At 42.2% G+C, this 13,840-nt stretch overlaps 1 protein-coding gene across 3 annotated transcripts in view; it reads left to right on the top strand.

The window, feature by feature from the left end:
• LOC136430155 (IgGFc-binding protein-like) overlaps positions 1–13,840 on the top strand; it is a 79,420-nt gene that overhangs the window by 19,125 nt on the left and 46,455 nt on the right. For all 3 annotated transcript variants that reach the window (XM_066420483.1, XM_066420481.1, XM_066420482.1), the window contains exons 15-34: positions 274–427; positions 633–726; positions 1,245–1,376; positions 1,887–2,032; positions 3,510–3,696; positions 4,099–4,183; positions 4,666–4,865; positions 5,213–5,387; positions 5,833–5,962; positions 6,365–6,627; positions 6,935–7,140; positions 8,454–8,583; positions 8,846–8,899; positions 9,325–9,435; positions 10,156–10,403; positions 10,923–11,044; positions 11,687–11,839; positions 12,235–12,506; positions 13,000–13,196; positions 13,545–13,719. In XM_066420483.1, coding sequence (XP_066276580.1) covers positions 274–427; positions 633–726; positions 1,245–1,376; positions 1,887–2,032; positions 3,510–3,696; positions 4,099–4,183; positions 4,666–4,865; positions 5,213–5,387; positions 5,833–5,962; positions 6,365–6,627; positions 6,935–7,140; positions 8,454–8,583; positions 8,846–8,899; positions 9,325–9,435; positions 10,156–10,403; positions 10,923–11,044; positions 11,687–11,839; positions 12,235–12,506; positions 13,000–13,196; positions 13,545–13,719 — 3,234 coding nt within the window. The remainder of the gene's footprint in view (positions 1–273; positions 428–632; positions 727–1,244; positions 1,377–1,886; positions 2,033–3,509; positions 3,697–4,098; positions 4,184–4,665; positions 4,866–5,212; positions 5,388–5,832; positions 5,963–6,364; positions 6,628–6,934; positions 7,141–8,453; positions 8,584–8,845; positions 8,900–9,324; positions 9,436–10,155; positions 10,404–10,922; positions 11,045–11,686; positions 11,840–12,234; positions 12,507–12,999; positions 13,197–13,544; positions 13,720–13,840) is intronic.

The raw sequence follows: 13,840 nt of genomic DNA on the forward strand, positions 1-13,840 counted from the left end.
CTTTCTCTCTCTCGCTGCCCCCTCTCTCTCCCGACTCTCTCTTTCTTTTCTGTGATGGCTACATGAAGTACGGGCACCCCAAACTTTCTTTCTTTATTTCGTTGTGTTCCTTAGCGTTATCCTGATAAAAGAATCGTACGTCTTATATTATTGACATGATCATGAACCAAGCAAAGTTCCTAACCGGGATTCTGATGGTTACATTCATTACACTACCCGTACAAACGAAATATACGATAACATAACGATGTTTTCTGTTGTCTATTTGAACAGCTGAGGGTGTATGTAAGTGCAACGGTGACACCCATTGTTACACCTTCGATGACCGAAAGCACGACTACCAAGGTATCTGCGAGTACATCCTGTTCGCGACGGATGGATCCGGGAACTTACCAGCCCTTTCGGTCTACATCTCATTGGAACACAGGTCAGAAATAAGTTATATTGAAATTCATACTTGATAAAACTCCGAGGGGAAACAATATCATATGTTCCAAAACAAGATGTGCTTGAAATGAAAAAATAGGCTCAGATACAAAATGCATAATGTATGTAATCATCAATGTGTACCTACTTACATCAATGTGTACTTGAGAACCGGCAGTATTGTTGATTATGTTTTTCTTCTTTAGATATGGTAGAACCCATGTGTCGTATGTATGGAAGGTGTCCCTTCTCATCTATGGAATAAGGATAGATGTCATACTGTCCAACAAGGTCATTCTGGTAAGTGTATGTTGTTGTGATCAACATGAATTATTGTGCCCTTAAGTTGTTAACAGTAAAACGTATTCTGACATTCCCTCTCTTTTGTTTTCAAGGAAATACCGATTGATCTGATTTGATAGATGGATGAGTAAGAAGAGCAAATAAAAACGTCAATTGTATTTCGTGTACATTATCCAATATGCCATGTATAGGACAGTCAGTAATACATTACAATTACATTGAGTAATTGAATACCCACATTCGAACTATTGATGTAGTTATATATCGAATCTTCTTAAAAGAAACTACAATTTCTTTTACAATAAAGACTTAATGCTTTTGAGACGTGTTAAGCATAACAAACGACACATACTTAGGAAAATGGAAGTGGTTTTTTAGTCTTACAAAACCAAATGACGTTTTGTCCGTTTGGAAATGCGTCTGTAAAATTGCTATATACATTTTGTGATATCTGCAATTGTCTCTCAGGAGTGTCCTGGATTTTAAAAAAATACGGTAACATTCTCTTTTCACAGTGGAATGGGCACAGAATTAATCTTGGCTGCACTCTTCCGCATGGACTGAGCGTGAGGAAGTTTGGGCGAGGCGTTGTGATAAGGACCTCTTTTGGACTGACTGTGACAGTCTCTGGAAAAAGCGGTGTAAGAGTAAGTGTCACAGGTCTCTCCTGTATACATTATATAGGATTTTGGTACCCCTCTTCTTTAACATACGCAAACAGTATAGCATCCATATGAAAAGAATAGGTCATCACCTTTTAGAACAAGATTCAGGAGACCTCATATCTCCATGAAGTAGTCTGGTTATGCAAATGACTCCACATTAACAAAATATATGCTTGGTCATGTACACCTCTAATTAACATATCGCAATATTGGCAGTTCAGTCATTTACCACTTAGATTAATTATGGCGCTTTTGCATTGATTATGCAAATTTCTAATTCATTTACATGATTAATGCAAATCGACCTTGAGTTTCGTCAACACCTACCCACATACCAAATATCATCATAACCCATCCAGAGGTTCTTGAGTTATGCCGACTACAATAATCCGGAAACACAAACAGACACACACAGATACACCCAAAACTATATCTCCATTTCCATGGAGATAGATATGCTATGCACGCTAAAGCCGTTGATGCATTTGACAGCTGAACGTCCCTGGCCCCTACCGTGGGACAACCAGAGGCATCTGCGGAAACTGGAACAGCGATGCTAACGATGACAACCTGAAGCCTGATGGCACTGCGGCAGCTAATACACCTGAGTACGGGGATAGCTGGATCTCACCACTTAGGTAGGTGGAGTATTTTTGAGTACATAACAGTCGGTTATTGGCTAAGGTACTTTCAGATTACGTTGATGTAAGGTTAGACATCCAGGTAATAAGATACGCCCAAAACAGTTACAAGATCAACTGGATAAGATGTTGAAACAGTCAGACGTTTCAGCTCGTTATCCCCCATTCCACTTGGACGGCGCTCTCGCTGCGCTCTCACGGCGACCTAAAGTTGGCCAGAGCGACGTGAGAACGCCGAACTCCTGGAAAACGTGCTCAAGTGGAATCTCTACGGCGACCCTTGCGCGCTCTCAGCACGACAAAAATGTTCAACTTATGTTCAAATATGTTTTTTTTTCTGTGTTGTCTGTCATGTAACCTGTTTGCAATAAATATCTTTTATCATGCTACGTTAAAATAGGAACGTAAATCACAGAATTTCGACATACTTTTTGAACTACTGACAATAAAACTTGGAGGGAATTTTATCTGAATGAAAGCATGTACTTATTTGTCCATTTGTATTACCCATGAACAAAAGTATCAGTTGACCACAAAATTCCGAGAAATTCAAGATTTACCAGTTTAAGAATGAAATTTGTTTGAACTACATTTGAGATCATTCAATCCTCGTATAGCGCTCGTTGCGATCCTTGAGCGCTCGCTGCGGCCCTTTGATCACACCTTGGGCGCTCTCACGGCGCTCACCGCGCTCTCACGGCACTCTCTCTGCGCTCACCGCGTTCACTGCGCGCTCTCTCGGCGCTCTCACTGCGCTCTTTACTTGATCGCCATCCTCGGCACTCTCACGGCGACTGTTTTGGACATGTTCAAAACCATCGTCGAGGTGACGGCGCGCATGGCGCTCTCGCCGCGCTCCCTCCGCGCTCACATGGCGCTCTCGCCGCGCTCTCGCCGCGCTCTCGGCGCTCTCACGGCGATCTGGCCAAATTGAGGTCGCCGTGAGTGCGCGGCGAGAGTGCCGTCCCAGTGGAATGGGGGCCTTAGTGACTAAAGCCCCTGTCACACTTGTGCGTATATACAAGTCCGCATGAGTTGCGTATCAACATGTTTTTGGTTTAGGTTTAGTGCCGGAGAAGAAGTCATTTCTTTGGTTCAATAAGCAGGCTGTACAGCGGTAGGTCGAAGTAAAAAACAACTTCTTCCCCTCAAACTTTACTTAAGCCAAAGAAATGTTGATGCGCAGCTCATACGCACTTGAATATACGCTCAAGTATGACAGGGCCCTAAGGAAAGGACTGGAGAACAAGGTTTTATACCAAAGCTCTGCATAGATATGTTAATGACCTATCTACTTTCAGATAGGTTCCAAGCAAAACTTAACGCTTCGTCAAGATCCGCTCTCTTGCAGCTGAAGTTGTTCCTTTTACGAAAGTGTCTCGTGTCCTCACTACTTACATCATTTCCACATGGTACATTTCCTCAAAGAATATAAACAATTCAGCTCGATTGATGTCAGTTACCATTCTTCCAGCTGTGGCACGACAACAACTCCGGTCGACCCGACCAATGGTTGTGACGTCCCGGCGATGGAAGCTCTCTGCGAGCTCATCAGAGACGCCTTAGGTCCGTTTGCTGCAGGTCATGGCACACTGTCACCAACTGCCATATTTGACGACTGCGTTTACGATACGTGCGCAACGGATGGAAGCCCGGATGAGGTAAGGGGCCTTCAGACCGAAAATACCAAATAGAGTAAACCTGTTAGCTTAAATCATACAATGTACATGCATCAGTCGGTAATTAGAACATGCTCCCGGACGGTGCTGACAGAGACATATTAATGAAAGTGGCCTCCAAGCTTTGAGACTCGTACCCATCACTACCTTCTTAAAATGCAAGGACACATGACAGCTGTGAAACATTGATTAGTCACTAAACTAAAGTGTTATATAGAACTCTAAAGCCATACCCCTGAATTCTGCTTACGGTAATATGATTGGCTATTTTTTGCCATCCCTCCACAATAAAAATGGATCCATATTTTAAGTGTTACAGGTTTTATTTATTAACTTTAACAAACAAACAAATAACAAACAAACAATGTAATCCCCATTTTTCAGGTTTGTGAAGCGGCTGCCTTTTTTGCTCTAGAGGTCCAACTGGCAGGAATAACCATAGCGACTTGGAGAACTGTTGAGTTCTGCCGTAAGTATTGTTTGGTTGCATCATAAAATACGATAACAATCATAACGACTGTAGTGCGCCTTTCTTGTAGCGGATATTGATACAACTTCTATCGCATGCTAAGCTGTAAAACATCGCCACGTCTGTATGACTTAGGTGGCCGTTGCTTAGACGTGTGACTTAAACGTAGTTTATGACATCTGCAAATCTTACTACGTGTTAGCTTGAAAGTCATTCTGTGTTGATAGAAATAATTCTGTGTTGACCTGTAATTTCAAACACAAAATGTCCGAATTTTTGCTAATACGCGTTAATTGAAAGTTTATAGAAGAGACAATAAATTAGCACTCTGTTGTTACAATCTTCCTATAGTTTAACAAGGGGCACCGTCTACTAGTTTCTGAATTGCCCTTTTCCCAATGTACATTAAAGAACCAAGCATTGACAAATACAAATACGTGTAGCTGACAGGAAAAAAAGCTCCTTTACATTTTATTTCGCAGCATCCAACTGCCCCGTCAACTCGCATTACCAAGAATGCGGGACGGCCTGCCCGGCTACCTGTACCGACACCGGCGCACCTGACGCATGCGCCCAGCCGTGTTTGGAGGGGTGCTTCTGTGACGAAGGCTACGTGCTGTCTGGCGATACCTGCGTCTCGATATTTGACTGTGGGTGCGTCCACAATGGCTTCTACTACCAAGTGAGTATCGTTAAATGTAAAATGTGTATATAATGATATCACGGGACTGACACTGTACTAATAAAATCAAAAGTATGTATATGTTGACACTACAGATGATGTCGCCTTTTCTCACACTGATTGCAACGTTATGTCCATCAATGAATAAGATAGTCGATGTGGATAGTTATTAACATATTGTGCTGCCCAACATATGGTTTGCGTATGCGTTATGATATATGAGCATTTGTGTACGTATCGTACTGTGATGTAATTGCCGACAATTATAAAATAAAATCCCTATATTCTGGTACTATGAATGCAATTCAAGTCGGTAATCAAATTATATTATCCTTTAACTCCTACAGGTGGGATCCTCCTGGGTCACGGCAAATTGTGCAGAGCAGTGTACCTGTAACGCCAAGAACAGCCTGACCTGCGAGGCGGTAAGCTGCCATGCCGACGCCTTCTGTGGCGTGCAGGAAGAAATCTTCGGCTGCCACTGCAACGACGGCTTTGTAGGCGACGGGATCGAATGCAGACGTAAGTTTTTACTATTATGCAGTAGCCATTGGGGGCATATGAAAGTAATTGGCGGTATTTCACATCTCTTAGTTTATAGTCTTTCTCAGAATCAGGGTTGTATGACATTGTTGTAGATGGAGTTGTTGGTGTGAAGTTGATGAGATGATTGTTGAAATTATCACAGAGCTTCGAAATCGCTATCTATCTCTGGTTAAAGGAATGTGGCAATGTTGCTTGTTCATGTGGAAAGCCCGTGCATTTTTGTTCTGTCTTTACCACACGTTTGTAAGGGGAAGAGAGACCAGTCCTTAAACGTAAGTATAGAAAGAAACGAAGACTTTTCATACGTAGAGACATTGTCGACATCTATACTAGATATACGTGCATCATAGCAGGTTTTGATTGATCTGCGACTTTTGCAAGCATGTGGAATTGAACAGTCCATGCCTATTGCTCTTTACAGCACCAGGACGTTGCCCGGCCGGATGGACGGAGTTCGGACTGTCTTGTTACCAGGTGGTGGAGACCGCAGTCACCTGTGATGAGGCCGGGCCGTCAGCAGCGGGCATGGATGCCAGACTGGCCATCATACGGTAAGCTGTCAGATGTTTGTTTGTTTTAAGTGTTGCTGATAGTTTGTGTGTGTCTCAGGTTTGCTTGTTTCCGCATTTTGTGGTTAGTATAACTTAAGAATCTCTGGATGGATTGTGATGATATATCTGGTATGTGGTGAAGGTCAAATAAATAAATGAATAAATGAAACATCTTTATTCTATGTGGCCATAAGCAGAGACAGGAGACAAAGTTCATCATCGACGACTAATCATAAGCTGAGTTTCTGTTCTCTAACACAGGTATGATGTTTGGTGAAGCAGATGTATATGTTGTCCAGGACCATCCCATTTTTTACCGCCAGGTGGGGTAAAATGCGAGGGGTGGGGTTTAACTGTTATAAGTTTCTGCAAACTCAAGATTATTGTTCTCGTACGTTCTAGGGACGAGGCAACGCATACTTTTGTTTCTGGTCTGCTGAGCGCCGTAAGTACAACTGCAACCTACTACATCGGTTTGAGTGACAGGGTTTTGGAGCTAGCCTTCTATTGGTCAGACGGCAGCTACCTCAGGAACTACGACGCGTGGGGGTCAGGCTACCCGGGCGCCTGGGATCGGGACAACAACTGTGTCTTCTACTACTTCGACAACGGTGCCTGGTGGTGGCGTGTAGGAGGAGGGTCCATGTACTGCGTCGTCGAGCGCTGTGAGTAGAGATGTACTTTAAGTATACTTCGTATCTTTTATAGTGATGTCAAGGTTTCTTTTATAATGTGTTTGATGTTACGTACTATGCACTTTGATTCGTATTATGCCAGAGTTACCAAAAATATAATACTTTTCTGACACTGTTCTGTCTTAGATAAACTGCTACATGTATTAAGTCTCATAGATCAGACATATGAGCTTCGTCTGTTTTTGCATCACAAAGTCCAAATCAATTATCAAATCTAATGTATACCTCAACATTGTGCCCCTATTATAAGTTCAACATTGTGAGCCTCCTTTTCTAGACTTCTCCTGCCCAGAAGGTTGGCACTTGTGGGGCGGCAGCTGCTACTATGCCTTCTCCTTCTCGTATTCGTGGGATGCAACATGGACGTTCCTGAACTCTGCTGAGGGCCAGTTCTCCAGCCTCGTAATGATCAACAGCCAGGAGGAGAACGACTACGTCTACAACATGGTTGGAAATGGCTACAGAATCGGAGCTTATAGACGGGTAAGTAAAGTACTTTTATCCATGTTTTGAAGGCATGATCTATATAAATCAAATATGACTTTAATGCGAAATAATTAGCAACAAGAGTCTTAGGACCCAAAATCTCCATGAAACTTTTTTTGTATTAAACCAGTTCCCCCCATTCTATATCGCTCAATGGTATGACCCCCGGCCACCTGCAGCTGTCAGGGGCTCAGGTTCCACAGTGACCTACTTTCGCTATCAACAGCTGTTAGAAGTGCCACAATGGCCAACACTGCAGATATAGATTTTCCCATTACTTAGGCAAATTAAGTCCAATTTGCATAATTTGCACTTCATTGTATACATCCCTCTCTAAGCTACCTGCCAAGTAAATAACATGAAAATCTGTCGCTCCTTTCTTCAGTTATTCTCCTTTGAAAATATTTACAAACACGCCATTGCAGTTCCAGTGACACATACCAGGGGGCCCAAAATCGACCTTGACCTTTCTCCTCCCAGCACCTACCCACATACCAAATATCATTTCAATCCATCCACACGTTCTTCAGTTATGCTGATTTTAAGCTTCCGGTGACACATACATACAAACACGGTGACACAAACATACACACACGCGCACACACATGCAAACACAATAACTTCGCATGATTTGAACTTCAGTGTGTACATCTCCGTCCAACCTACCATCGTACCAAATAACATGAAAATCTGTTGTTCCTCTCTTCAGTTAAACCCCTTTAGAACATTTTTACAAATAGGCCATTGCAGTTCCAGGGACACAAACCAGGGGGCCCAAAATCGACCTTGACCATTCTCCTCCCAGCGCATACCCACATACCAAATATCACTACAATCCATCTACACGTTCTACAGTTATGCTGACTTTAAGCATACGACGACACCCATGCAAACGATTTACCTCCTTACTTATGCAAATTCGGTCTCATCTGCATAGTTTGCACTTAAGTGTGTACAACTTGGTCTAACCTACCTGTGTACCAAAGAACATGACGATCTGTCCATCCACTCTTCAGTTCTTCTACATTTAAGATTTTATCAAATACGCCATTGCAGTTCCAGTCACACATGCTAGGAGGCCCAAAATCGACCTTGACCTTCCTCCACCTAACACCCACCCACATACCAAAAATCATTTCAATCCATGTACAGGTTTTACAGTTATGGTGACTTTAAGCGACCGGTGACACAAACATACACACAAACACCAAACGCAAGCAAAACAGTACTCCATGAAAAAGCCTTTTTTCATGGAGATAACTAGACAATGATAGAATGATGAGGTCATGGTACTTTTGTTTGTGTTACAGAACGGGTACTGGTACTGGAGGTGGTGGTACAGGTGGTACCGGTACTACTGGTGGTACTACATCTACTGGTTCAACTGGCAGCCTGGAGATCCCAACAATGGTGGAGACTGTGCCGTGTTTAGTCCGCAAGGTGATTGATCTTTGTCATTCATTGCATTTACCGGTTTACACTTGTATGAAAATTAAGAAAATCAGTGGTTATATTAGTAACATACATAAATTTATCTGTTCCCATATGCATTATGGATTTGATGATTGAAACTACATGCCTTTGGCTGATATTTCTAGTTTGTTGCTTAATTATACATCAACATCCATGTTGTGCTGCATCATTTTGATTCAATCAGTTGATTGATACGTTTGTCAAGAAGTCTGTTATGTTTCCCTGTAAGGTTTCTGGGAAGATGATGATTGTACTGGTGGGCGACCGTTCTGTGCTGAGATGGGTAAGTACACATGACATGCTTGTTGCGTATGCGTTAAGGTCAAGAACTGGTCCTTTCTTCCTTTCTAGTCCAGATAAACCACACTGCGCGATCAGATGCTTCTCTTTCTCCGTATTTTCCTTGACAGCGCTGTTTCATGTTTGTTCTGGTATAAGACTTATTATCAACAACGGCATTTTGATTATCTACAAATGTGTTTATCATGCATTTATAACTCGCGCTTACTGAACATTATTTTCTCTTATTAAGGAGTCTGTCTTTAGCCTCCAATAAATCATCATATTTCGACAAAAACGTACATATTCTCTTAATAATCAATGCCATTTTGTGTGTCTCTAAATATACTGCTTTTCGTAAGAGACAGTACGTTGGTGCTTATGCAATTTGAGCAAACATTCTCACACGTATCTTTTTCATGATGACAGATATAAATGAGTGTAATTCCAACCCATGCGGTCCGAACTCCCGCTGTATCAACCATCCTAACGGCTACACGTGTGAGTGCATACCTGGATGTATGGGCGAAGGCTGCAAAGGTAAGTGTTTTATGTTCATGTTACATAACCATCAGGCAATATTTCTCAGGTAGGGGTTCTTGCCCGGACTACTTTACACTAAGCACCGAAAGGCCACATAGATCACTCCGCCTGGCATGCTTCCAGAGTAAACAATAAAGCTTGGAGTCAACTCTCAGAGCTGTTATTATCGTACTTGAATCTGACGTGTTAATCAAGCATCCATGGTCATCATAGCACAACAGTAAAAGTCTGTTTCTATAGCAATAGTGCAGTTATCTATCTTTCCTCAATGAAGTCGCAATTGTTACAGAGTGCTTTCATTGTAGTTACTATTTGGCAGTTCTTTAAAGACGTTTATATTGTTGATTGTCTATATTCATATTAACAGGACTTCGCAATCATCCAGAACAAAAATGTGATTTAGATATAAAGACTAATGGATGTGACTTATCATATGATATCAAGGAGGTTAAAATAGGATTATTTTAACCTCCTTGATGATATTTTTTCGAGGCAGCAAAACTTACAATTCTTAACAACGTCACATCACTTTTCTTTTTTATCTCAATAATAGGGTAAAACAACAACGTGAATCGAAGTTCTTACTAAAGATGAAAAGGAAATGAATACAAAATGCTGTGCAGAAATTGTTATAGTCATGGAATAAAGCGTGTGAAACAGCACATTAAGAGTAGATTGCTATTGTTTAACACTGTTTTCAACTCTTGCCCTTCCTAGCATCTGGAAACTGCTGGGTTGTGACCGGCTCCCACTACTTCCAGTTTGACGGAAGCAGAGTGGACTTCCTGGGCTCCTGTAGCTACATCCTGGCTCGTTACCGAGGAGACTCGGGAAGGCTCACCCAATTCACGGTGACATCAGGGAACGACTACCGGGACGGGTTCACGGACGTGCCCTACCTGAGCTGGGTTTCCCTGGCCGTCGGTGAAAACATCGTCACCCTCCGCAGAAATGGAGTTGTAGAGGTGAGAGAGGAGCCACCATATATGCATATGGTAGTGTAAGCAGAGAAAGAACGCAATAGTTCTTGGTCAATGATGAACTGGCTATGCCCTTTCAAATTGTGAACTGAAATGCTGAGTTTGGAATGACGGACGAGAGGAACGTGGGCAAACTTGAAGCAATCCCCCCCTTCCCGCGCCAACATTAGCTCCTGTACGCAAACTACAGGAGCTAATTGACTCATACACATCAACTTTGCGTTGACTTTGTCTTATCTATCTTTGTTTCTTATTCGACTATCTAAAATATGTTTTCACTTTAGTTTCATATCATATCACATTAATCATTTTGCTTTAAACCTGGTGAACCAGCAATCTCGTCCAGGCACTGGAGAAGGGTGGTAACCCTGGATGGATGCTACATGAGAAACGTCTGACCGTTTCCTAAAATCTATCCAGCTGCTTTTAGTAACAGTTACCTTGAGTACTTACAATGTGTGATATGAACAGTAATAGCCTGTTTTTTGCTTATTGACCATACAGTGGAATGGTGTACCAAGGTTCCTTCCATTCTATGTTGGAAGGCAAATGGCGGTGAGAAGGTCGGGATACTTCGTCAGTATAACCACCAACTTTGGTCTGCTTGTGGAGTATGACGGTGACCGGTAGGTATCCATGTGTGCTCACATCCTTACTTAGTAGTCTAGTGGTAACAGGATCGACGTACAGTCGGCAATTCTGAAGCAAAGGTTCCGTTTGGAGTTCATCGCATTATAGACATGACAGTCGACATTTCACTAGAAGGCGATCGCACTGCGACCTCATTGCGACGTAAATTGGATGTCTGTAACCCTTGACTTCAGAATTGGAACATCAATCAAAATGTAAAATAATTACTGAAAAGACAACAAATCATATAGAGCGCAAACAATTGGCTATATTTTTATATACTGTACACAGACATGTTTATTGACACGACAAAAGTACAGCGCCTTTCGTAAGGTCTTCTAAAACTATACATGCAAACAACAAAAATGGTATACAAAATGATAAACCTAAGTACAAGTATATGAATACTTCAACATGTCGAGTTAAACGTATCAATTACACTACTAGTTCTAAGATCTAAACATTCTTTGATATATTTACCTATTTGCACCACCGTGTTTGCACACAGTAAGGTTTGTCTCCTTATATGAAATTCGCCTAGCCCTCTGTCGCAGCGAGGCCTAGTTGACTGGGGGTGTCATGTAACTCTTAATCCCATCGATTAGATACTTTATCACATCGTTTGTTTGCTCCGATAGCGCTGTACACGTGGAGCTGAGTTCAGATTATGGTAACGCTGTGGAAGGTATGTGTGGCGACTTCAGCGGAGACAATAACGGCGATCTGGAGAAGCCTGACGGGACTGATGCTGGCAATGCGGCGGTTTTCGGGGACAGCTGGCGTTCACCCGGGTGCGACTGTGTTTCATTACCTTCAATATCTTATTTGCTGACATTATCTAATTCTTAAATTGCTTTCTTGCTTCTAGGTTATCCTTAACGTCTAAGTTATGGACAACATAGCCTTCTATATTTCAATGAAGTTTGTAAAATGCTTCATTATATTGTCATGTGTAATAAAAATGCAGAAAGACCCCGACTTTTACGAAGTATTTTCACTGGTTTAGAAGTAAAGACATGGTTTCTGGAAGGTAACAGACACCCTTACTGCAAACCTAATTACAAACCAAGATCCCCAATGTGAGACGTCTCTCTTTTATAAAGAGTCTTTCTTTTATTAAACAAATTTGAAATATCAAGGTGGTGCTATTTGTTCAGTTTCCTGTTGTTTCCTTCCTGTTGCCCAGATGCCCAAGTGGAACCCCCAATGTGTACCCATGGGATGGATGTGACACCAGTCCATTTGCCAGCTCATGCAGCATAATAACTGACACTGCAGGGCCCTTCGGTCCGTACCTGCAAGCACTCTTCGCCGCCACCGTTTATGAAGCTTGCTTGTTGGACCAGTGCGTCACGAGTGGCGACGACGACCAGAGATGTTCCAGCGTTCAAACCTTCGCCGCCATGTGTTCTTCTGTGGGCTGGGTGGCCGTGGACTGGGCAACCCCTGCAAATTGTCGTAAGTATTGCAATTATTTCGGCCGAGCGCAAAGCACGCGGCGGCATAGTGAAAGAGATCGAGGTTTCAGCTTGGTTCGTCACTACCGTGGCCGACAAGGACAAGTTTACACACCTCTGCTTTAGCTGCGCGACACCCCCAGGACTGCTTTAATTTTCAAAAGCATTTTTTCTTTAGAAAGTATCTATAAGCTATGTAACAGTTTAGTAATTACCCATGCGCAAACAACGACACCACAGCAATGCAACGTGTAACGATATTAAAAACATTGAAGTAAGATATGTCTGGGACTTCGAAATGGAAAAGTATGACATACGTTTATAAGGGAAATCATTGACTAACGTTACAACATTTGTGCTGTAAATAGCGCGAGTTCAAAGGGAGATTCTAGATATAGATCCTAGATACATTTGTTCTTTATGACACTTTTAATGATTACCATTGAAATAGAGCCAACTTGATTTCTGACACGCTTTGATTGTACTTCCCCAAGCTCGTGACTGCCCTGCCAACAGCCAGTTCGTGACATGCGCACCGATATGTCAGAGCACATGTGCCGACTCGGAACCACAACAATGCGGACGTTGTCGCGGAGCGTGTGTCTGCAACGAAGGCTTTGTGCTGAGCGGGGGCAGCTGCGTTGCCAAGAGCGAATGTGGCTGTACAGATGGCGATAACTTTTACTACCCGGTAAGTCTATGTTTTATCTCAAGCAACATTTTTGAAAGCATCTACCAAGTATCAGACCACATTGTCGGTTTGCAAACATTGGCAGGTGTGCGTACACCATGGATCTCATTTGATATTTCCCCCCGCCTGAGAATTATTTCTGAAAACTGATTTGACCTCCATGAATAGTTTCATTATGCTCATTGGTAAATCAAAGGATATCAAAGTTCTAAATGTTTATTCTATAGTACCAGACTTGCATGCAGAACTCACTTAATATTTGGTAGGTATTTAAAAGTATTTAAGAAATATTGTATTGTTATGTAGGATTTCTTCAACTCAAACTCAAACAGTTACCTTTCTTTTCAGAACAACGCAGTCTTCAGGGTCGCTGACTGCTTGAGTACCGGGACCTGTACCAACGGGGAGATAACCTACGCGGACCTGTCTTGTCACGAATACGCCTACTGTGGCACCTATGAGAACGAGTATAACTGCCACTGTGAGGACGGCTACATTGGAGATGGAGTAACAAGTTGTTCCCGTGAGTTGACTGATCTATATCTGTTGATATATTCAATTACATGTTAGAAGGTGATAATCCTTATACAGATAAGTATGTACATCAAAGGATATTGGGACATTAGAATAAGCAATGTATAAGT

This window comes from Branchiostoma lanceolatum, chromosome 3 (genome assembly GCF_035083965.1).
Source record: "Branchiostoma lanceolatum isolate klBraLanc5 chromosome 3, klBraLanc5.hap2, whole genome shotgun sequence".
Classification (NCBI taxonomy): domain Eukaryota; kingdom Metazoa; phylum Chordata; class Leptocardii; order Amphioxiformes; family Branchiostomatidae; genus Branchiostoma; species Branchiostoma lanceolatum.